The sequence below is a fragment of the Palaemon carinicauda genome, chromosome 15 (assembly GCF_036898095.1).
Source record: "Palaemon carinicauda isolate YSFRI2023 chromosome 15, ASM3689809v2, whole genome shotgun sequence".
Taxonomy (NCBI): Eukaryota; Metazoa; Arthropoda; class Malacostraca; order Decapoda; family Palaemonidae; genus Palaemon; species Palaemon carinicauda.
Genome location: NC_090739.1, coordinates 76789044 through 76812216, shown reverse-complemented (window position 1 = coordinate 76812216; position 23173 = coordinate 76789044). Strand labels below are relative to the sequence as shown.

The 23173-nt window shown below is 46.2% G+C and overlaps 1 protein-coding gene and 1 pseudogene across 7 annotated transcripts in view; both read right to left on the bottom strand.

Moving 5' to 3' along the window:
* Positions 1 to 23173, bottom strand: part of LOC137654679 (high affinity copper uptake protein 1-like) — a 206114-nt gene that overhangs the window by 151552 nt on the left and 31389 nt on the right. For 2 of the 7 annotated variants that reach the window (XM_068388541.1, XM_068388548.1), the window contains exon 1: positions 6527 to 6583. The exons of 2 other annotated variants lie outside the window; for them this stretch is intronic. In XM_068388541.1, the coding sequence (XP_068244642.1) occupies positions 6527 to 6571 (45 nt within the window). In that variant the 5' untranslated portion in view covers positions 6572 to 6583. Of the gene's footprint in view, positions 1 to 3708; positions 3840 to 6425; positions 6494 to 6526; positions 6584 to 23173 lie in introns of those variants that run through there. 3 more of the 7 variants (XM_068388543.1, XM_068388547.1, XM_068388544.1) reach the window with 3 other exon arrangements.
* Positions 17097 to 17215, bottom strand: LOC137654866 (5S ribosomal RNA; annotated as a pseudogene).

Below are 23173 nucleotides of genomic sequence, written 5' to 3'. Positions count from 1 at the left end.
CATTCCTGTAAACAAACCTCAGAAACGGTTGGGAATCCGGGTGTATAGGAATGTGGAAGCATGCCTCCTGAAGGTCGAGAGAGACCATCCAGTCGCCTTCCATAAATGCTGTCAAGACAGCCTGGTAGACTTCATCGTGAAGTTTGTCTTGACAATGAACACATTGAGCGCACTTGCCTCTTACGTACTCCTGCAGTGAACATGGCTGCCAAATCATTGGAGCCATCCCTGAGCGACTTGTTCCTGCAGAGAACGTGGCTGTCAGATCATTGGAGCCATCCCTGAAAGCCTTGTTTATGCATAACATAATTGTACAGCAAAACTTCAAAGGCTTGAAAATAGCTGTGAAGTCGACCTGTAAAATCTTGGAGCGTCTCATGGCCAGGCGCCAGGGAGAGTCTATGAGGTTTGAGAAGTCTATCTGGGCAGAGGCAGGAACTCCCAAGCCGAGAACTTCTCTAGTGTCATATCAGACTCTCGCTCTATAAGCCAGTTTAAAAGAAGGGAAAGCAAAGGCTGTCTCCCCCAAACTCCTCCTGGTGATAAACCAGTCGCCTAGCAAACGTAAAGCTCTCTTAGAAGAGCGAGAGAGCACTAGCTTATAAAACAACGGCTTCGAAGTAGCTAGGCCTAGTGTAAGCTTTGACGTTTAGGCGAACGAGGAGCAGCAGTTACAAAAAGATCCGGACAAAGATCCTTAAAAATCAGCATGATTTATTTAAAGTCCATAGAGGGATAAGCAGCTTCAGGCTCCTCTCCGTCTGACAGAGTCCTCAAGGGAATATCAGTAGGAGGGGGAACAGCAACTTCCTCATCTGAAGGAACCTTGTCCGACAATAGCCGAGTCTCAAGCAAGGGAGAGACCTACCGTGGTGGCAATGCTTTACAAGCAGAGTCCACACACACTGGTGCATTAGTAGCGGACTAGGATGCAACGTCATGTAACTGCTTGACAGTCTGTGAACTGTCAACAACAACAGGTGCGTGAGGACGCAGAGCGTCCACTCGAGACTGCTTTGACCGCCTAGACTGAGCAGTCAAAACAACTCTAGAATGCGGAGGTTGACGCTCAGCGTCAAAACAAGTCAACTCCGATTGTTGGCGAACGTCCTGAACGTCAACAGGAGCATCAGCAAGTGGCCTAACGTCCAAATGTGGCTGAAAATCCACACGAGACCGCATCGAGTGTGGTTCTAAACAACCTGACTGACGTGACTTGGCTACGCCAACGTCAACAGGACGCACAAAGGAACGTTAGGGTGGCTGAAGGCCAGGATCTCGATGAGATAAACGGCTAGGCTCAACGGACTTATCGGCAGAATAGTCTTCCATAAGGGAGGCAAGCTTATTCTGCATGTCTTGCCGTACAACCCATTTAGGATCAACGGGAATGGTTGCGGTAAGAGACGAGGGTAACGTCTGTGACCGCAAAACCTTGCCTACAAAAAGACTCTCGGAGTCTGTGTTGCGCTTTTGTTAGGCGGCGAGCAGTCTTCCGATGACTGCATAGGGTCAGAGCTGTCCTAATAGTTAAAACCAGGACGCTGGACCTGTCCTGAAAGGACTGACTTTCGCTTAAAGGGCCTCGAAACCTTGTTCCACGGTTTCTTATGCGAAAAGCCTTCGGATGACGAGGAGAAAATCGTCTCTCTCGCCTTATGGTAGGGGTGATCTTGGTAAGATACACCTGATACCATAGAGGGAACGTCTGTTCGCTGATCAAGGCCTCTCGAACCCATAAGTCGTACGACATTACTTCTCCCCTGGGCTTGGGAGCTTGCAAGAGGTCCCGGACTAGGCGAACGACAGGCACGAACAGACGAACCCTCGGTCGCAACACTGATAACACTTTGCGCAATATCACTTTATCACTACGATTTTCTGTTTTGCACTTATTTCACTGAAATCGAATTTTTTAACAATTCACATTAGGTATGAATAAAACTGATTTCTACCTGAAGCACGCAATTCTACCCTCATCAAAAGGTTGTAATTGCGAAATCAGTCGTATAATGTAAGCACATTAATACCAGCAAAAAACAGTAAACATATTTTAAGATAAAAAAAATCAGTGGCTGGGGAAGAGACTAAACACTAGTTCATTCAAAACTACGTTTTCAATCTCTCACCGTACAGTGCCTTGGGACGAGAATAAAAACTAAAAACGTTTTATCCTTTCTCCCCGTACAGAGACTAGGGACGAGAGTAACTCGAGACCAACGTTACTCGCTTGGGACGAGATAAAGATCGGAACGTTCTCTCTCCTCTCTCTCTCTCCGTCTCTCTCTCTCTCTCTCTCTCTCTCTCTCTCTCTCTCTCTCTCTCTCTCTCTCTCTCTCTCTCTCTCGATTTCGCATCGAAGAGAAGAGCCCACTTACCCTTCATCAATAAACAGGTTATTTGACCAAAGGAAAAAACTGAAAGGTTTTTCAATTAAAAGCTCCTTTAAAATAGTCTTTAAAACATTTAAGCTTTGAAAGAAAAAAGAACAAAACGTCAGAATCGATTTACTCTTTCTGCAAAGTGAAACCGTGATACTCTCTCTCTCTATCGTAACGATAGAGCGCAAACTGCGTAGCATAAATAAACTAAACGTTAGTTCATCTTTGAAACAGAGCGAAGACTATTCAAAGAAAAAAACTATCGTAAAATATTTACTAAAAATATTTCATTTAATAAGTTTTAAATCATTAGCTCTGTAAAAGTTATTTACGATTGAAAAGGGCTCAACGTTGTTTAACTTCGGTCTCCAAGTTAGGACCGCCTACTCTCAGGAAAGGTCGCATATAAACAAATCATTAAAATTTATTTTGATGTTTATTATAAATGGAAAGCTAATCGAAGAGGCCTAATAAAGGCGGTTGAGATATAAAATATATAGAGGAAAATCTATAATCAATTTATAACGTGATAAGATAATTGCTAAAAGCCTAAAACACACTTCCGTCTAAGGGAAGGGTCGGCCATTTAAAAGTCAAAGAAAGTCCATACTCTCTCTCTTGTCATCAAAAATTAAATCTATCCAAAAACGAGTTCAAGATTTAAGATGAAGATAAAACACCTGCACTGCGAAAGCTCAAACCAAAATGAAGTACTTCACCAAATATGTTGAGAAAACTCCAGGTTCTACAGCGAGTACTGATACGTCTTGTGGTCAACGTCGACAGAGAAGAATTGAAGGTTTTGTTTACATGCAAGAGTGGTATCTGGCCGACAGTTGGCGCTGGTGGGCACACCCGCAACCTTCATAGCGATCGCTCGCGAGTTTTTTGAGTGTGTTTTCTGTCGAGCCGCAGAGTTGCAGCTATTATATATTCACCGGCTAAGTTAAATATTTAAAATATAAAGTATGCTTATTCTTAAAAGACTGGAGAGAAAGATTGATAAAAAACTGAAAGATGAACAAGCAGGATTTAGTAAAAGGTAGAAGTTGCACTGACCAAATTTTCATTTTGAGACATGTTATACAGCAATGCGTAGAATATAGAAATGCCCTTTTGATGGTATTTGTGGACTATGAAAAAGCCTTTGACAGTGTGCACCGGCCAATTTTGTGGAGAGTCCTGCATTATTATGGAATTCCTCTTAAATATGTAAATTTGATTAAGTCAGTTCATGAGCATAGCAAGTGCAAAGTTAATGTTAATTGAGTCTTATCAAGTGAATTTCAAGTGAACAGCAAAGTACTCCAAGGGAATGTGTTGTCACCTATGTTGTTTATCCTCCACATGGACTTTGTAATGCGTAGAACAGTCAGAGATGGTGGAGAATGTTTGGACTGGATTAGTGATAGGAATTTAGCAGACCTAGAGTATGCTAATGATGCTGTCCTTCTTAGCAGAACACCACAGGATTTGCAATGCTTGCTTACCAGAATGCATGAAATATCACGTGAGGTGAGGCTGAAGATAAAGAGAAGAAAGACAGAGATGATGAGAACAGAGTATACAATGGAAGATGAAATATCATTGGAAGGAGAAGGGATTAATGAAGTAGAATCATTTAAGTATTTAGGAACAATGATCTCCAAAACAGGGTCTTTAGAATTAGAGTTCAGTGAAACATTGCAAAAAGCAAATCAGACAATGGCTAGGATAAGTATAATTTGAAAATCAAATCACCTAAAATTTCATATAAAAATCAGAATACCTAAAATTTCATATAAAAATCAGACTATATATCAGTTTAGTGAGATCGGTGTTACTCTTTGGACATGACTCATGGAATGACAATGAAACAATCTCCAATAGATTTAGTAGATTTGAGAATAAAGTCCTCAGAAGAATATTGGGAGCTAAAAGGCAGAACAGGATTAGAAATGAAACTATGAGAGATTACTCGAGTACCATATGTGGATGAGATCACGATGAAGGGTAGATGGAGATGGTTTGGGCATGCTCTTCGCACTCCCCAAGAGAGATTAGTACACCAAACGTTTAACTGGGCTCCACAAGGCACTAGATATATTGGAAGACCCAGGCCTACATGTCTTAGGACTATAAAGCACAAAGTAGGAGATGATGATGGAGAAGTATTGAATTAAAAGCTCAAGAGAGAGACGACTGGTGAAATCTAACTGAGGCCCTTTGCGTCTATCTATCTATATATATATATACAGTATATATATATATATATATATATATATATATATATATATATATATATATATATATATATATATATATATATATATAAATATATATACTGTATATGTATATGTATGTATCTATCTATTTATCTATATATATCTATATATATAGTAGGTAGTAGGTTGGCCAGGGCACTAGCCACCCGTTGAGATACTACCGCTAGAGTTATGGGGTCCTTTGACTGGGTAGACAGTACTACATTGGATCTTTATCTCTGGTTACAGTTCACTTTCCCTTTGCCTACACATACACCGAATAGTCTGGCATATTCTTTACAGATTCTCCTCTCTCCTCATACACCTGACAACACTGAGATTACTAAAAAAAATTCTTCACCCAAGGGGTTAACTACTGCACTGTAATAGTTCAGTGGCTACTTTCCTCTTGGTAAGGGTAGAAGAGACTCTTTAGCTGTGGTAAGCAGCTCTCCTAGGAGAAGGACACTCCAAAATCAAACCAGTGTTCTCTAGTCTTGGGTAGTGTCATAGCCTCTGTACCATGGTTTTCCATTGTCTTGGGTTAGAGTTCTCTTGCTTGAGGGTACACTCGGGCACGCTATTCAATCTAATTTCTCTCTTTCTTGTTTTGCTATAATCTTTATAGTTTATATAGGAAATATTTATTTCAATGTTGTTGCTATTCTTAAAATGTTTTATTTTTCCTTTTTTCCTTTCCTCATTGAGCTATTTTCCCTGTTGGGGTCCCTGGACTTATAGCATCCTGCTTTTCCAACTGGGTTGTAGCTTAGCGAGTAATAATAATAATAATAATAATAATATATATATATATATATATATATATATATATATATATATATATATATATATATATTTACATATATATATATATATATATATATATATATATATATATATATATATATATATATATATATATATATATATATATATATATATATATATATATATATATATATATATATATATATATTACCATGCTCTAAGCTTTCCTTACCTATCCCCTTACGTGTTTCACTTACAACCAAGATATTCAAACTATATTTCATAAATTCATAGATATTCAAACTATATTTCATAAATTCCTTCTCCACTTGCTGTAACTTCCCAATTTGATTCATGGTTCTAACATTCCAAGTACCAATTTTCAATTTTTGTTTAGTACTGTATCTAAAAAGTGGTAGATTCTTAGCACCTCGCTACGCCGGAATGGGGACCATTCTGTCATTTTCTCTTTCCATAGACTGACTAAATCCATAAAGAATTTATTGGCTAGATTCATCAAAGGATAGCCAGTTCATTGTGATACGCAGTGTCTATCTAACTAAGGAAAGTTACCTCTGCAGGCCCATACTAATTCCAGTAAGATCAGGCGCCAAGCATCAGGAATTGAAGCTGAAAAAGACATCTTGTCTATCGCCTAAAAACCAATCCGTTAACCTTCTGCCATTTATAAGTACCTTGTGCATTTATAAGTACTGGTAACTATATAATATGTACCAGTTTGTTTTAAAAATATATGCTTGACATTGTTTCACATAACTATACTTAATGGTTGTACTGTATTAATTAATACTGTATAGTAATTTAGTGCATTATTCTGTAGGATCAGAGTATAATACAAGAAAATAATTTTTCCCTTAAATAACAAAGTTTTAAACATGAGTCATAGAACTTCCTATGGAATTCATTATTCAACAGTAAATAGTATCAACTAGACAGATCGAAGATTCACGAAGCCAAATACACTCACAATGCCTGGGCACTTCACAGACAATTTTTAAGAATTTAAACATACACTTTACTATACCACCTAATAATGTATGTTGTTCCAACTATACATCTATCCAAACTGAGAGTATGAAATTCTTAGATATAACGTAAAATTCAATTACTAACTGCGTGTGTATTCTCCTGGGCTTCTCCACTAACTAATGTTATCATATGTAAAGTACACATCATATCTATTTCTGAAAAGGTTTCAATGTATATCTGATAAGATAGGACTACGAGGAGTCACATAGTACATATCATTCCTTAGCACTTACAAAATTTATACTGTATTATAAATAATCATGATAACAATTCAGTTTACCACTAAGTAAACTGTGTAAAATACCATAGTAACATAATATAAACTTGGCCCTCTGAGAGTCTAAAAATTTAACTATTATTATTAAAAGAAGGAGTTTTACCAGCCCAATGAGTCAAGCTTGACTCTCACAGGGCTGGCCAGAAAAAAAAATTGGGATATAAAGAATTATAAGATTATCAAAATTCAATTGATAAGGAAAAAAAATAAATTGAAAAAAAAAATGATATATATGTATATACAGTATATATTTATAATCTTTAAATATTCTAAATATGGGTAAATAGATGGATGAATAGATAGATAGATATATATATATATATATATATATATATATATATATATATATATATATATATATATATATATATATATATATATATATATATATATATATATACTGTATATATATACTGTATATATATATATATATATATATATATATATATATATATATATATATATATATATATATATATATATATATATATATATATATATATATATATATATATATATATATATATATATATATATATATATATATATATATATATATATATATATATATGAAATCTGAGTGATAAAAATAATTAACTATATATTAAATCTCTGTAATTTAAAATGAATTAGTAAAAAATCTTAGGTAAAAATTTAGATTCTATCAATAATACGTGAATTCCCTAAAAAGGTTAAAATTCTAGAAACAGAAAAATTATTTGATTCAGTTAAAATGTCAGAAAAAGTTTTCTGACCAAAACATATCTCTCTCTCTTGCTGAAAAACTTTACAAACCGAAAATATATGTTTAATAGATAAAAAAGTATCACACTCACTGCACATTGGAACAGTGCCGTGAGGTGTACTCATTAAAAATTCATGGGTCAATCTCGAGTGCCCAATTCGTAATCTGGTTAAAATTATTTCTGTTCTTTTGTTCTTTTGTGTCAAAGAATCCCAAGGAGCAACCTTCGATTTAATTTGCCTTAATATGACAAATTCGAAGATAATTTGTATTTTTCCTAACCATACAAACCTTAGCTATTTACATTGGGTTTACCTTTTAGTGTAGCTGAAATGGCGAGCCATTAGAATTTAGGGGGGGTGTATTACCCCCGTGCTAGTTAGCAGGGGGGTAGGGGAGTGGTAGCTAGCTACCCCTCCCCCCCTCACACACCGGTGAATGCTTCACTTTCACTTAGAGGTAGGACTTGTCTTGGGGGACAGGGCTGGCGGGCAAATATATTCAAATAGCTAAGGTTTGTATGGTTAGGAAAAATGTTATTTTCATTAGTAAAATAAATTTTTGAATATACTTACCCGGTGATCATATAAGCTGTCAGCTCTGCTGCCCGACAGAAAAACCTAAGGACAAAATACGCCAGCGATCGCTATACAGGTAGGGGGTGTTCATCAACAGCGCCATCTGTCGAGCAGGTACTCAAGTACTCCCAGTAAACACAGAACCAATTTTCTCCTCGGTCCACTGGGTCTCTATTGGGGAGGAAGGGAGGGTCCTTTAATATATGATCACCGGGTAAGTATATTCAAAAATTTATTTTACTAATGAAAATAACATTTTTCAATATTAAACTTAGCCGGTGATCATATAAGCTGATTCACACCCAGGGGGGTGGGTAGAGACCAGCATTATATGTTTACATTTAAGAGCTAAGTATTTTGTATTTCATTTTAGCAGTTATTCAAAATAACAAACATAAAATCAATAAGTACCTGGTAAGGAAGTCGACTTGAACAATTACTCTGCCTTTTTAAGTACGTCTTCCTTACTGAGCCTCGCGATCCTCATAGGATGCTGAGCGACTCCTAGGAGCTGAAGTATGAAGGGTTGCAACCTATACTAAAGGACCTCATCAAAACCTCTAATCTAGGCGCTTCTCAAGAAAAGAATTTGACCACCCGCCAAATCAACCAGGATGCGAAAGGCTTCTTAGCCTTCCGGACAACCCAAAAAACAACAATAAAAAACATTTCAAGAGAAAGATTAAAAAGGTTATGGGATTATGGGAATGTAGTGGTTGAGCCCTCACCCACTACTGCACTCGCTGCTACGAATGGTCCCAGGGTGTAGCAGTTCTCGTAAAGAGACTGGACATCTTTAAGGTAAAATGACGCGAACACTGACTTGCTTCTCCAATAGGTTGCGTCCATTACACTCTGCAGAGATCTGTTTTGTTTGAAGGCTACTGAAGTTGCGACAGCTCTAACTTCATGTGTCCTTACCTTCAGCAAAGCATGGTCCTCCTCATTCAGATGGGAATGAGCTTCTCGAATCAAAAGTCTGATATAATAAGAAACTGCATTCTTCGACATAGGTAAAGAAGGTTTCTTAATAGCGCACCATAAATCTTCCGACTGTCCTCGTAAAGGTTTAGTACGTCTCAAATAGTACTTAAGAGCTCTAACAGGGCATAGGACTCTTTCTTGTTCATTTCCAACCAAATTAGAAAGGCTTGGAATATCGAACGATTTGGGCCAAGGACGAGAAGGAAGTTCGTTTTTGGCTAAAAAACCAAGCTGTAAGGAACATGTAGCCGTTTCAGATGAAAATCCGATGTTCCTGCTGAAGGCGTGTATCTCACTGACTCTTTTAGCTGTTGCTAAGCAGACGAGGAAAAGTGTCTTCAAAGTGAGATCTTTAAAGGAGGCTGATTGAAGTGGCTCGAACCTCTCTGACATAAGGAATCTTAGTACCACGTCTAAGTTCCAACCTGGAGTGGCCAAACTACGCTCCTTCGAGGTCTCAAAAGACTTAAGGAGGTCCTGTAGATCTTTGTTGTTGGAAAGATCTAAGCCTCTGTGACGGAAGACTGCTGCCAACATGCTTCTGTAACCCTTGATCGTGGGAGCTGAAAGAGATCTTTCCTTCCTTAGGTATAAAAGGAAGTCAGCTATCTGAGTTACAGAGGTACTGGTTGAGGATACTGACACCGACTTGCACCAGCTTCGGAAGACTTCCCACTTTGACTGGTAGACTTTAAGAGTGGATGTCCTCCTTGCTCTAGCAATCGCTCTGGCTGCCTCCTTCGAAAAGCCTCTAGCTCTCGAGAGTCTTTCGATAGTCTGAAGGCAGTCAGACGAAGAGCGTGGAGGCTTGGGTGTACCTTCTTTACGTGCGGCTGACGCAGAAGGTCCACTCTTAGAGGAAGAGTTCTGGGAACGTCTACTAGCCATTGCAGTACCTCGGTGAACCATTCTCTCGCGGGCCAGAGGGGAGCAACCAACGTCAACCTTGTCCCTTCGTGAGAGGCGAACTTCTGCAGTACCCTGTTGACAATCTTGAACGGGGGGAATGCATAAAGGTCTAGATGGGACCAATCCAGAAGAAAGGCATCTATATGAACTGCTGCTGGGTCCGGAATCGGTGAGCAATAAATCGGGAGCCTCTTGGTCATCGAGGTTGCAAATAGATCTATGGTAGGTTGGCCCCACAAGGCCCATAGTCCCTTGCATACATCCTTGTGAAGGGTCCATTCTGTTGGGATGATTTGACCCTTCCGGCTGAGGCGGTCTGCCATGACATTCATGTTGCCTTGAATGAACCTCGTTACTAAAGATAGGTTTAGATCTTTTGACCAGGTGAGGAGGTCCCTTGCGATCTCGTACAACGTCATCGAATGAGTCCCTCCTTGCTTGGAGATGTACGCCAAGGCTGTGGTGTTGTCGGAGTTCACCTCCACCACCTTGCCTAGAAGGAGGGACTTGAAGCTTCTCAAGGCCAGATGAACTGCCAGTAGCTCCTTGCAGTTGATATGCAACGCTCTTTGATCCGCATTCCACGTGCCCGAGCATTCCCGACCGTCTAATGTCGCACCCCAGCCCGTGTCCAATGCGTCCGAAAAGAGAACGTGGTTGGGGGTCTGAACAGCCAGTGGCAGACCCTCCTTGAGGAGAATGTTGTCCTTCCACCAAGTCAGTGACGACTTGATCTTCTCGGAAATAGGGATCGAGACCGCTTCTAGCGTCTTGTCCTTTCTCCAGTGAACAGCTAAGTGAAATTGAAGGGGTCGGAGGTGGAGTCTCCCTAACGCAATGAACTGGTCCAGTGATAAAAGCGTCCCTATCAGACTCATCCACTGTCTGACTGAACATCGGTCCTTCTTTAGCATGTTCTGGATGCATTCTTGGGCTTGTCTGATTCTGGGGGCCGACGGAAAAGCCCGAAAAGCTTGACTCTGAATCTCCATTCCTAGGTACACTATAGTTTGGGATGGGACGAGTTGAGACTTTTCCATATTGACCAGGAGACCCAATTCTTTGGTCAGATCCAGAGTCCACTTTAGATTCTCCAGACAGCGACGACTTGACGAAGCTCTTAGAAGCCAGTCGTCCAAATAGAGGGAGGCTCTGATGTCTGCTAAATGTAGGAATTTGGCAATATTCCTCATCAGTTTCGTAAAAACAAGAGGTGCCGTGCTTAGGCCAAAGCACAGGGCTTGGAATTGGTATACAACCTTCCCGAACACGAACCTTAGAAAAGGTTGGGAATCTAAGTGGATGGGGACGTGAAAGTAAGCGTCCTTTAGGTCTAACGAGACCATCCAGTCTTCCTTCCTGACCGATGCTAGAACCGACTTTGTCGTCTCCATGGTGAACGTCTTCTTTGTGACAAAAACATTTAGAGCACTGACGTCTAGCACCGGCCTCCACCCTCCTGTCTTCTTCGCCACTAAGAAGAGACGGTTGTAGAAGCCCGGGGATTGATGGTCCCGGACTTTGACTACCGCTCCCTTTTGTAGTAAGAGACACACCTCTTGCTGCAAAGCTAGTCTCTTGTCCTCCTCTCTGTACCTGGGAGAGAGGTCGATGGGAGTTGTTGCTAGAGGGGGATTGCGCAAGAATGGAATCTTGTACCCCTCTCTGAGTAACTTCACAGATTGTGCGTCTGCGCCCCTGTTCTCCCAGGCCTGCCAGTAGTTCTTGAGCCTGGCTCCCACTGCTGTCTGAAGAAGGTGGCAGTCAGACTCTGCCTTTAAAGGACTTGGAACCCTTCTTCTTGCTCCCACGTTGACCTTCGGCACGAGCACCTCCTCTGCTGGGGGCTCTGCCACGAAAGGGCGGAATGAACCTTGACGCTGGAGTGTCCATCCTGGGTCTAGGCACGGAGGGCAAAGGGGTGGCTTTGCGTGCGGATGACGCAACCAGGTCATGGGTGTCTTTTTGAATCAAGGAGGTGGCAATCTCCTTGATCAACTCCTCAGGGAAGAGGCACTTCGAGAGAGGAGCAAACATAAGTTCCGACTTCCGACATGGGGTGACTCCAGCTGACAAGAAGGAGCAAAGGTGTTCCCGTTTCTTGAGGACCCCGGAAACGAACGAAGCCGCAAGCTCACTAGAACCGTCCCGTATGGCTTTGTCCATGCAGGACATTATGAGCATGGAAGTTTCCTTGTCAGAAGGGGAGGTCTTCCTGCTCAACGCTCCCAAACACCAGTCCAAAAAGTTGAAAACTTCGAACGCTCGAAAGACTCCTTTCATCAGATGGTCCAAATCCGAAGGAGTCCAACAAATCTTGGAGCGTCTCATGGCCAGCCTACGGGGAGAGTCTACAAGACTTGAGAAGTCGCCCTGGGCAGAGGCAGGAACTCCCAAGCCGAGAACTTCTCCCGTGGCATACCAGACGCTAGATCTGGAAGCAAGCTTGGCAGGGGGAAACATGAAGGCTGTCTTCCCAAGTTGCTTTTTGGACTGCAACCAATCTCCCAGCACTCTTAAAGCTCTCTTGGACGAGCGGGCGAGGAAGAGTTTCGTAAAGGCAGGTGCGGATGACTGCGTGCCTAAAACGAACTCAGAGGGAGGAGAGCGAGGTGCTGCAGACACAAACTGATCAGGATATAAATCCTTGAACAGTGCAAGCACTTTCCTAAAGTCCAAGGAGGGAGGCGTGGTCTTGGGTTCGTCGATGTCCGTGTGCGGGTCGTCAAGATGTGCAGCATCGTCATCATCAGAGTCCATCGTCTGAATGTTGAGGAGGAAGCGGCAAAGTAGCAGGAATAAGCTGGTCGGCTGAGTCCGGCAGCACGGGTGCATGCGTGGCTGCACTGGACCCAACGTCATGGAACTGTTGGTCAGTCTGTGAGCTGGCAACAACCATGGCTGTGTGGGGAAGCAAAGCGTCTACTCCTGACTGCTGCGGTCGAGTAGCGGAAACCACAGTGGGTTGCGGAGGTTGACGCACAGCGTCAAAACACGGCAACTTAACTCCACCCTCCTGTTGTTGTGGTAACACGCGAACGTCAACGGAGGGTTCCGTGCGTCGGTGAACGTCAACATGCGTCTGGCAGGGTCGACTGCGCATGGGTGGTGGAACTCTCACAGCTGGAGTGCGGGAGCAGGTAGCCTCAGCGTCTACTGGACGCACAACCGTGGTTGGTTGTAGGCTAACGGGTGCAGCGTCAACCTTCTCCGCACGATACTCCTGCATAAAGGACGCTAACTGAGTCTGCATAGACTGTAGCAAAGACCACTTAGGGTCTACAGCAGCAGGTGCGGCAACAGACGGCGTTACTGCCTGTTGCGGTACCACTTTGCCTCTCTTAGGAGGTGTGCAGTCATCGGAAGACTGCAGCGAGTCCGAACTGACCCAGTGGCTACACCTGGGCCGTTGGACTTGCGCGGAAGGGACCTTGCGTTTGAGAGGCCGTGAGACCTTGGTCCATCGTTTCTGGCGAGAAACCTCTTCCGCAGACGAGGAATGAACGGGCTCACTCGTCTTCTTGTGGGAGGGGCGATCTAGGAAAGATACGTCCGAAACCACGGAGGGAACGTCTGTCCGCTGATTAAAGCCTGTCGAACCCTTTGGTCGTACGACATTGCTTCTCCCCTGGGCTTGGGAGCTTGCAAGAGGTCCCGGACTGGGAGGACGACAGGCACGAACAGACGCACCCTCATGCACAACACTAACACTTTTCACTGCACTAACACTCACTTCACTTCCCACTGCACTCTTACCCTTCAACTCCCTGACGTCTGCCATGAGTTGGTTGCGGTCATTCGCCAATGACTCGACTCTCTCACCCAGAGCCTGGATGGCACGCATCATATCTGCCATCTTAGGTTGATGAGTGCTAGAAGGGGGATCGGGAGTAACCACTAGAGGGGAAGGAATAGGTTGTGGGGCATGGGGAGAGGAAAAATCAACTGAGCGAGACGAACTCCTCCTGACTCTATCTCTCTCTAGCCTACGTGAATATTTCAGGAATTCTTGAAAATCGAATTCCGAAAGCCCAACGCATTCCTCACATCGATCTTCCAATTGACAGGTTTTACCCCGACAATTGGAACAAATGGTGTGTGGATCGATAGAGGCCTTCGGAAGACGCCTTGAACAGTCCCTAGCACTACACTTCCTGTATATGGGGACTTGAGAAGGGTCAGACATCTTGAATTAGTCAAAGGGGGAATTCAAAATCTATCCAAGTCGTCAACAAATAATCCAAAATTCAATCAAAGAATGCAAGTAAGTATTGAAGATAACCTCTGCACAGCGAAAGCTAATAACCAGAAATGAATACTTCACCAAAAAACGTGAAAATCAATCCAGAAAGCAACAGCGTATTTAGTAGGTCTTGCCGGTGGCACGACAGAGAGAAAATTGGTTCTGTGTTTACTGGGAGTACTTGAGTACCTGCTCGACAGATGGCGCTGTTGATGAACACCCCCTACCTGTATAGCGATCGCTGGCGTATTTTGTCCTTAGGTTTTTCTGTCGGACAGCAGAGCTGACAGCTTATATGATCACCGGCTAAGTTTAATATTGAAAAATAAAAATTATCTTCGAATTTGTCATTTGTTCCGTAACCGAAATACAAACCACGCTATTTACATTGAGCGACATACCCCTTAGGAAGGGTGGAAAGTCCCCAGCCATACTGGCTTTGGCTTTACCCGGGGACTCAGAATCCGAGTGAGTCGCACTCGAGAAAAGTAGTCCCTGCACCTCACAAGTGTGGCCTACATAAGCTTGTGTGTGAAGGAAGAAGTGTGACCCGTCCTAGGCAGTTGACCTGAAGTTCCAGAAGGAACTCTGGGTTAGGACATTCCCAATACCACCTCGTCAGGGTATGGGGGACGCGACAGTATTGACTCAATACTCGGAACACAAGGAAGCATGGTTTACCTGCAGAGGTTTGACGTCAGCTATGCAGAGACCAGGATGCTGCTTCCCAGTAGAGGGGATGATGAAGAAAGAAGTAAGGGCCAGACATACTTCTTTCGTTCATGCAGACTAAAACCTGATAACAATGCCCTCAACCTTCTGCTACCTGTCTAAAAAGGAGCCTGAGGTTAGACCAGCTGTTATGTAGCCACCACAGAGCGATAGAAACGTATCGATACTCCTGTGGGTCACGTCCTGCAGGAAGCGGGCTGCGAAGGTCATTAGACGCTTCCAGACTCCAGCTTGTAGCACCTGCGTCACAGAGTAGTATTACTCGAAGGCGAGGGACGTTGCGATGTATCCGACATCGTGCTGTAGGGCGACGTGACGGGGGAGGGTCTGGATTCAGGTCGAGATGAATGTCCTTGAGTCCGAGCTGAAGAGGTATACTGATGATTCTCCCCCGTGTCCTTCTTATGCTCCCAACCCGGCTGCACGTGAGGACAAACTGCAGCTGTTCCCAAAGATAACCCCTCGATTCCTTTACTGGCAGGAAGGAGAAGGTTTTGGGTCATCAGATACAGAATGGTGAATCGAAATCTTGAAGGAATTGGACCGAAGGGCCGGGTCCCCAAGATTCTGAGTCTAGCCAACAACTCAGGAGCGAACCTGAATGTTGCCTTCCCCCATTCCTTAGAAAGGGCGGAGTCGTACGAGACCAAGAAGATTGCTTACACACTGGCCGCGGCCAGAGTGAGCAGGAGACCCAAGACAGAATACGATCAGAGGCCTGACGTAAAGGGTCTTGAGAAGATCTCTTAAGGGACTAAAAAGTCCGAGCCATGCTCCATGTTGGAGGTCTCACTCCGACTAGGGCAGGGACGTTCGCAGCTTCGCATGAGCGAGGAAAGGTCCAGCGGGAAGGAAAAAGTTATTCCTTTCAGCCTGAAGGTCAGGGAAAGGCTGAGCGACAGGCTTCATTGCCGAGAGCGGAAAGGAGTTTCCTCCCGCTGAAAAGCAATAAGTTCATTATTGCTGGAGAAGAGGCCTCAAGGGAAGAGGTATATCTCCCACGACACCAACCACCGAAGACTCTCCACTTCGCCTGGAAGACCCCTGCAGATGACTATCGCAGATGACGCGACCTCCGCCCCGCGACTGTAGCGGGTTGTCTCTTCTTGAGGAGGAGGCGTAGTGTCTCCAGGCATGAAGCCGAAGCGACGCCCCGGCTCGTGAAAGATGTTGCAGTGTGGTTGCTTGAGTAGCCCGTGCCGTGGGAGAAGCTCTCCCGGGAGTTCCGTCAGGGGAAGCAGAGGGTCCGGAAACTGTTCTGCGTAAAGTCCCAGTGGAGCTCTTAGGGCCATTGAAAGGTTGACAGACAACCTGGGCTTGTTGAGACCCATTCTCAACAGACAACAAAGGAGGGAAGACGCAGGCGTCGATGTTGTCCCACCATCACCGGAATGCATCTAGCCAAAGTCTCGGGGTCTGAGACTGGGGGGAAGAACAGCGGAAGCTTGAGGTTCCAAGCTGTCGCGATCAGATCCCCCAGGCCAGGACTTGCTGGTTACTCAAGGCCAAAGACCCCCAGGTACACACTTTCTACGAGGCTCTGCTCAGATAGTCGGAGAGAACATTCCTCTGCCTGGAATGAGCGAGCCGATGGTGGTATTGAGAGGATCTCAAATCATCTCAGTATCTCTACTGCAAGATGTGGAGGTATGAAAATGCGTCCCTTGCTGGTTAGAACATGCCAGTACCATGAAGTCGTCGCGCACGGAGCGACTCGGCAGGAGCTGTAGGATCTGTAGAGGGGCCAGACTACGGCCCCTAAGCCTGCCTGAATGATGGAGAGGTATCCTTCAGGTCCTTACCATAGGCCTGGACCGGAACAAGCCCCCCCCCCCCTTTTCTTTGATGAGTCCGAGAACCGCATCAAAAGTGTGGGGAAAGGACGAGAATATCCACTCCCATCAAGAGGTTCCATAGGTCAACATCCATTGCAGGTCTAATCGTTCAGCTGGTCCCATAGGGGCCAGAAAGTCCGGTTAATCGTTGCTTTGAAACCGCCGGAACTTGGGCCGCCCCACAGGGAACTTATCCTGAGGCGACCATTCGGAACTTTAGACGGGTCAATGAGGAAAAGAGACCTAGGAAACGTTCCAAGGCAGGGATGAAAGCTCTGCCTGACTGAAAAACAGGTACTGCGACTCTCCTCAGCCTTGCCACAGTCAACTGAAGGGAAGGCTCGGAGGAGGCGGCAACAGAATCTGGCGTCCCCAGGCGGTCACCCATCCAAGTACCGACCAGACCTGACGTTGCTTAACCTCGCTGGACGGACGAGAAGCGGGGTTTCCAACGTGGTAAGGCTGTTGACTCAATATCATGGCTAGATACTCCAGCTGTTGAGGTCGAAGAAGAGAAGGCTCCTAGCAAATTACCATGAACCCCCATTCATGGTAACGATCCGGAAGCTTGTCCCGGCGTTGAAGAAGGTCGAACCGGAGCCTACCGGAGTTAACCAGACCTCCAAAAGGCGAAGGAGGCGGAAGCCTGCTCCTGAGCGGCCATGAGAAAAGCAGGGCGAGTTCTCTGGGGAAAAACCTGCGATGCCACGGCGGGATCGCCACACTGCATCTTAAGCAGGAATACCTGTATTCTAGGCTGAATTCCAAGAGCTTCCTGGAAGATGGATGGAATGGAAACTGAAAATACCCATCCTTCCGATCCAGGGCCTAAGGAGTTCTGTCGCCTCGTTACCAGTCTGATCGATTCTGCTGTTCCACGCTGGATGAAGTTTGTTCGACAAACTTGATCAGAGCTGAGAGGTTGACTACGGAAATCCAGTCTCAGATAATTTCCTACGAGAAGGATCGACTGAAGAAGCCGGGGGGTAAAGCCGTTGACGATCCCATGGAGGACCTTCTCCTAAGTCATGGATCATTCTGCCCAAACGGGCAAACTCTTGCCGACCCTATGGCATAGAGATTCAGTGACACTGAATTCGCTGACAGAGACGGCAGGCGCGATATCCTTGGCTGATCACGGAGATCGTGCAGGAATCGGCATCGGGAAGCTGTTATCCGGATGAGTAACCTTAGGCACCCTCCCAGCGTGAAACCTGCAAGGGGAGGGTAGCCAATCCTAGAGATCGTGAACTCTGCCGCTCCCTCTAGGATTATGCCCCCCCCCGGGAGAGCCTCCCGTGCTACCTGTTCCTGACAGGAGGGGACTGCTATTGGACACCTTGTCTCAGTTGTTGTAGCCGGTCCAAAAACTTAGGCCGACGAGGCTGAAAGAAAGAGGCGCTGGAGCCCTGCAGGGTCTGGAAGAAAGCGCCTTGGAGGAGTGAAAACGGAAGTCAACTTCCTCCGCACAATCGCTGTCTATGTCTCTGTCCTTGGGCACAAACAAGCTCTTCCCAAGGATGGAAGGGTGTCTGAGGTTGTCGACATCCACGGATGAGACACCCGAAAGGAAGCCCTCGGTCATTGCGTCCAGATGTCCAACATCGAGCTTGCCCGCAAGTTCGAAACTTGGCGACGAAACGTCAAGGTGCTTGAGCCCGAGAGGAGGAAAGTACCCATGATCTTCCTGTAGCTTCCTTGAACAAAACCTCGGGTCGCAACAGAGGAGGGAAAGGACCTGGTAAGCCCCTTTCACGAGATGGAGAAGAGGAAGGGGTAAACCAGTCACCCCTTGGCCGATGGAGAAATCTCGAACGGAAAGCTCCTTGGCAAAACCCTTCCAGGGAATGACAGAGAAGGGCTAACCCAGGTTCTGGAAAGAAGAATGTTGCTCAGACCTCCCTGAAGATTCTTCCTGCTCTTGCACGTGCCATGCTCTGCGTTTACGGGGTGAGGCCATGTTCTGGAAATACGCTCCAGAAGACTCGCCAGGCTGGACCATGCTGCGAAACCCCAATGGGAATCGCGGTCGCAATCGCCCTGGCGCTCGCGCGATGGTAAATCAATGGTTTGCGCGTGGCCGAACGTGGAAGCGCCCATGCGCGGGCACGCAGGAACGCAAACGAAAGTGCGCGACGGAGCGCAGAAGGAGGGCGAGCGTGGTATGAAGGGCGAGAGCTGGTGGTCGGCAAGCGATGACCCGTAGGCGAGCAATGGATACTGCAGGAAACAAGCCGACGTTCGCGCGATGAAACACCGTAGGTTCGCGCGACGGATCACCGTCGGTCCGCGCGACGGATCACCGTCAGTCCGCGCGACGGAACACCGTCGGTTCGCGCGACGGAACACCGTCGGTCCGCGCGACGGAACACCGTCGGTCCGCGCGACGGAACACCGTCGGTCCGCGCGATGGAACACCGTCGGTCCGCGCGACGGACCACCGTCGGTCCGCTCGACGGGACACCTTCCGTCCGCGCGATGGAAAACCGTTGGTTCGCGCGCGGGCGAACATTGGAGAGCATGCACGTGGGCATGTGGACGCGCAGGCACGTGGGCGCGCGGGTGAGCGCAGGCGGTCCGGAGACCGATGACGCGTAGGTGGGCGATGGCGCGTTGACGCGTTCTGGCGAACGATAGCCTGTAGGCGAGTGAAGGCGCGTTGGCAAGCGATGGCGCGTTGGCGAGCGGTGGTGCGTTAACAAAACGCTAGCGCGCAGGTGAAGAATCGCGCGGGCGCGTAGGCGATTGCCAACGCTAGAGAGACTAGTGATGGTTAGCGTGCATCGCGCTAACAGAAGGCGCGCAGGTGCATCAGGAAGGTGAGCGCTGAAGCAAGCTGTTAATCAGGCGATCCTAGACGGTCAGAAAAAACCGTTGGCGCCCATTGGTGCGTGGCAGAAAAGGGCGCGCAGATGTGCGCTGGCAATCGAAGAAAGCTGGCGCACAGAAGGACAGAAGTAAAGGTGAGCGCAGGCGAGCAGAAGGAAGATCTACGGCAAGACTCAGCTACCGGAGATCGTGGTCCAAAGCAGGCGAGTGCTAGATTGCTACTGATGGTGTTCAGGGAAACTGACACGCATGGCAGATCGATGGCGATCGTTGATGCGTAGGAGATCGCTGACGAGCAGGCGAACGTTGACGCGTCTATGGTCGCTGGCGAGCTGGAGATCGCTGGCGAGCAAAGGCAACGCGTGGAAGCCTGTGCGTAGAAGAAGAGTCCTTGTCCAAGACCTGAACCGAAGTTCTAGATCGCGAGGGTGAACGTGGGCGTACAGGGCGCGTAACAGGAACCAACAGGAACAGCAGCGATGATCATCATGAGAGCGCTGACGAACAGGAGAGCGCTGGCGAACAGGAAAGCGCTGATGAGCAGGAGAGCGCCTGTGCGCTAACACTGAGCAGGAGAGCAGGAGAGCGCCTGTGTGCTAACACTGAGCAGGAGAGAACACAGCAGAAGGGCGCGCAGGGGAACCCTGACACGCAAGGGAAGAACCCCCGTGGGAGGCAACCTTTTGCCCCGAAGGGATCGTTGTCCGTCGGGAGACTGATGTCCGCGGAAGACGAGGTCAGACTGCTGTCCATCTGCACCAGGGGCGAAGATCAAGAAAAAGGAGTTGTAGGCTGCATACGGAGATTCAAAAAGGCGCCTCTTAGTACCCTTATAGGGAGAAGGGAGGCCCGTACGACGTAGCGGACGGTGAGCCTTACGGCAAAGGAGGCCAACAGCAACAACAGCAGAAGAGTCCTCCGAAGAGGAGTCTCTATGAGTGTACTCTCTCGCGAACGAAAGGGAAAAACTTCGTAGAAGAGACGGGTCAGCCAGTGACCTAAAAGGGGCAATCCTCCGAAGAGGGGCTCCTGCAGTTGCCCAGCCCCTTGAGCGTAACTGCAGGTGCGACCGCTCAGCACCAAGAGCATAGTCGCACGAAAAAAAGGCAAGAGAAGAACCCCCCAAAGGGGGAAAAACTCAAGCCTGGACAGGAAAAACTTTCCTCAGAGGGAAAGTTACCCACCCAAGGAGGCGAGCCTCCTGAGTGTTCTAAAATGAACTGGAGAGCTGTCAATCGTCACGGGAGTACTTCAAGAAGGAGACACGCCCCTGACGAAGATCTATAGGGGAGGCAGCAACAGGCGAAACCCCAGGCCTCAACAAGACAGCTCACTCCGTTGTCACGTTACAGAAACGAACTAGATCGGTAACTGTAAAAAATATGTTATTTTCATTAGTAAAATAAATTTTTGAATATACTTACCCGATGATCATGTAACTGTCAACTCTGTTGCCCGACAGAAATCTACGGTCGGGATACGCCAGCGATCGCTATACAGGTGGGGGTGTACACAACAGCGCCATCTGTGGTCAGGTACTCCAGTACTTCTTGTCAACACCACCTCAATTTTTTCCTCGGTCCACTGGTTCTCTATGGGGAGGAAGGGTGGGTCAATTAAATCATGATCATCGGGTAAGTATATTCAAAAATTTATTTTACTAATGAAAATAACATTTTTCAATATTAATCTTACCCGATGATCATGTAGCTGATTCACACCCAGGGTGGTGGGTGGAGACCAGCATACATGTTAACAAAGAAGCTAAGTATCCCGTATTTCATTTTATTAGTTATTCAAAAATAACATAAAATAAATAAGTACCTGGTAAGGAAGACGACTTGAACCATTACTCTGCCTTTATTAAGTACGTCTTCCTTACTGAGCGTAGCGATCCTCTTAGGATGCTGAACGACTCTTAGGTGCTGAAGTATAAAGGGCTGCAACCCATACTAAAGGACCTCATCACAACCTTTAACCTCGGCGCTTCTCAAGAAAGAATTGACCACCCGCCAAATCAACAAGGATGTGGAAGGCTTCTTAGCCGACCGTACAACCCATAAAAAGTATTCAAGAGAAAGGTTAAAAAGGTTATGGGATTATGGGAATGTAGTGGCTGAGCCCCCGCCTACTACTGCATTCGTTGCTACGAATGGTCCCAGGGTGTAGCAGTTCTCGTAAAGAGACTGGACATCTTTGAGATAGAATGATGCGAACACTGACTTGCTTCTCCAATAGGTTGCATCCAAAACACTCTGCAGAGAACGGTTCTGTTTGAAGGCCACTGAAGTAGCCACAGCTCTCACTTCATGTGTCCTTACCTTCAGCAAAGCAAGGTCTTCTTCCTTCAGATGAGACTGTGCTTCCATAATCAGAAGCCTGATTAGGTAAGAAACTGAGTTCTTAGACCTTGGAAGAGAAGGCTTCTTGATCGCACACCATAAGGCTTCTGATTGTCCTCGTAAAGGTTATGACCTTTTTAGATAGTACCTAAGAGCTCTAACTGGGCAAAGTACTCTCTCCAGTTCGTTCCCCACCAAGTTGGACAGGCTTGGGATCTCGAACGACTTAGGCCAAGGACGTGAAGGAAGCTCGTTTTAGCAAAAAACCGAGCTGCAAGGAACATGTAGCCGTTTCAGATGTGAAAACTATGTTCCTGCTGAAGGCGTGGATCTCACTTACTCTTTTAGCTGTTGAAAAGCACACGAGGAAAAGAGTTTTTAATGTGAGGTCCTTAAAAGAGGCTGATTGGAGAGGTTCAAATCTTGATGACATAAGGAACCTTAGGACCACGTCTAGATTCCAGCCTGGAGTGGACAACCGACGTTCCTTTGAGATCTCAAAAGACCTAAGGAGGTCCTGTAGATCTTTGTTGGTGGAAAGATCCAAGCCTCTGTGGCGGAAAACCGCTGCCAACATACTTCTGTAACCCTTGATCGTAGGAGCTGAAAGGGATCTTACGTTCCTTAGATGTAACAGGAAGTCAGCAATCTGGGTTACAGTGGTACTGGTTGAGGAAACTGCATTGGCCTTGTACCAGCTTCGGAAGACTTCCCCTTTAGACTGATAGACTCTGAGAGTGGATGTCCTCCTTGCTCTGGCAATCGCTCTGGCTGCCTCCTTCGAAAAGCCCCTAGCTCTTGAGAGTCTTTCGAAAGTCTGAAGGCAGTCAGACGAAGAGCGTGGAGGTTTGGGTGTACCTTCTTTACGTGAGGTTGACGTAGAAGGTCCACTCCTAGAGGAAGAGTCCTGGGAATGTCGACCAGCCATTGCAGTACCTCTATGAACCATTCTCTCGCGGGCCAGAGCGGAGCCAACCAACGTCAGCCGTGTCCTTTTGCGAGAGGCGAACTTCTGAAGTACCCTGTTGACAATCTTGAACGGCGGGAATGCATACAGGTCGAGATGGGACCAATCCAGCAGAAAAGCATCCACGTGAACTGCTGCTGGGTCTGGAATCGGAGAACAATACAACGGGAGCCTCTAGGTTATCGAGGTAGCGAACAGATCTATGGTTGGCTGACCCCACAGGGCCCAAAGTCTGCTGCAAACATTCTTGTGAAGGGTCCACTCTGTGGGGATGACCTGACCCTTCCGGC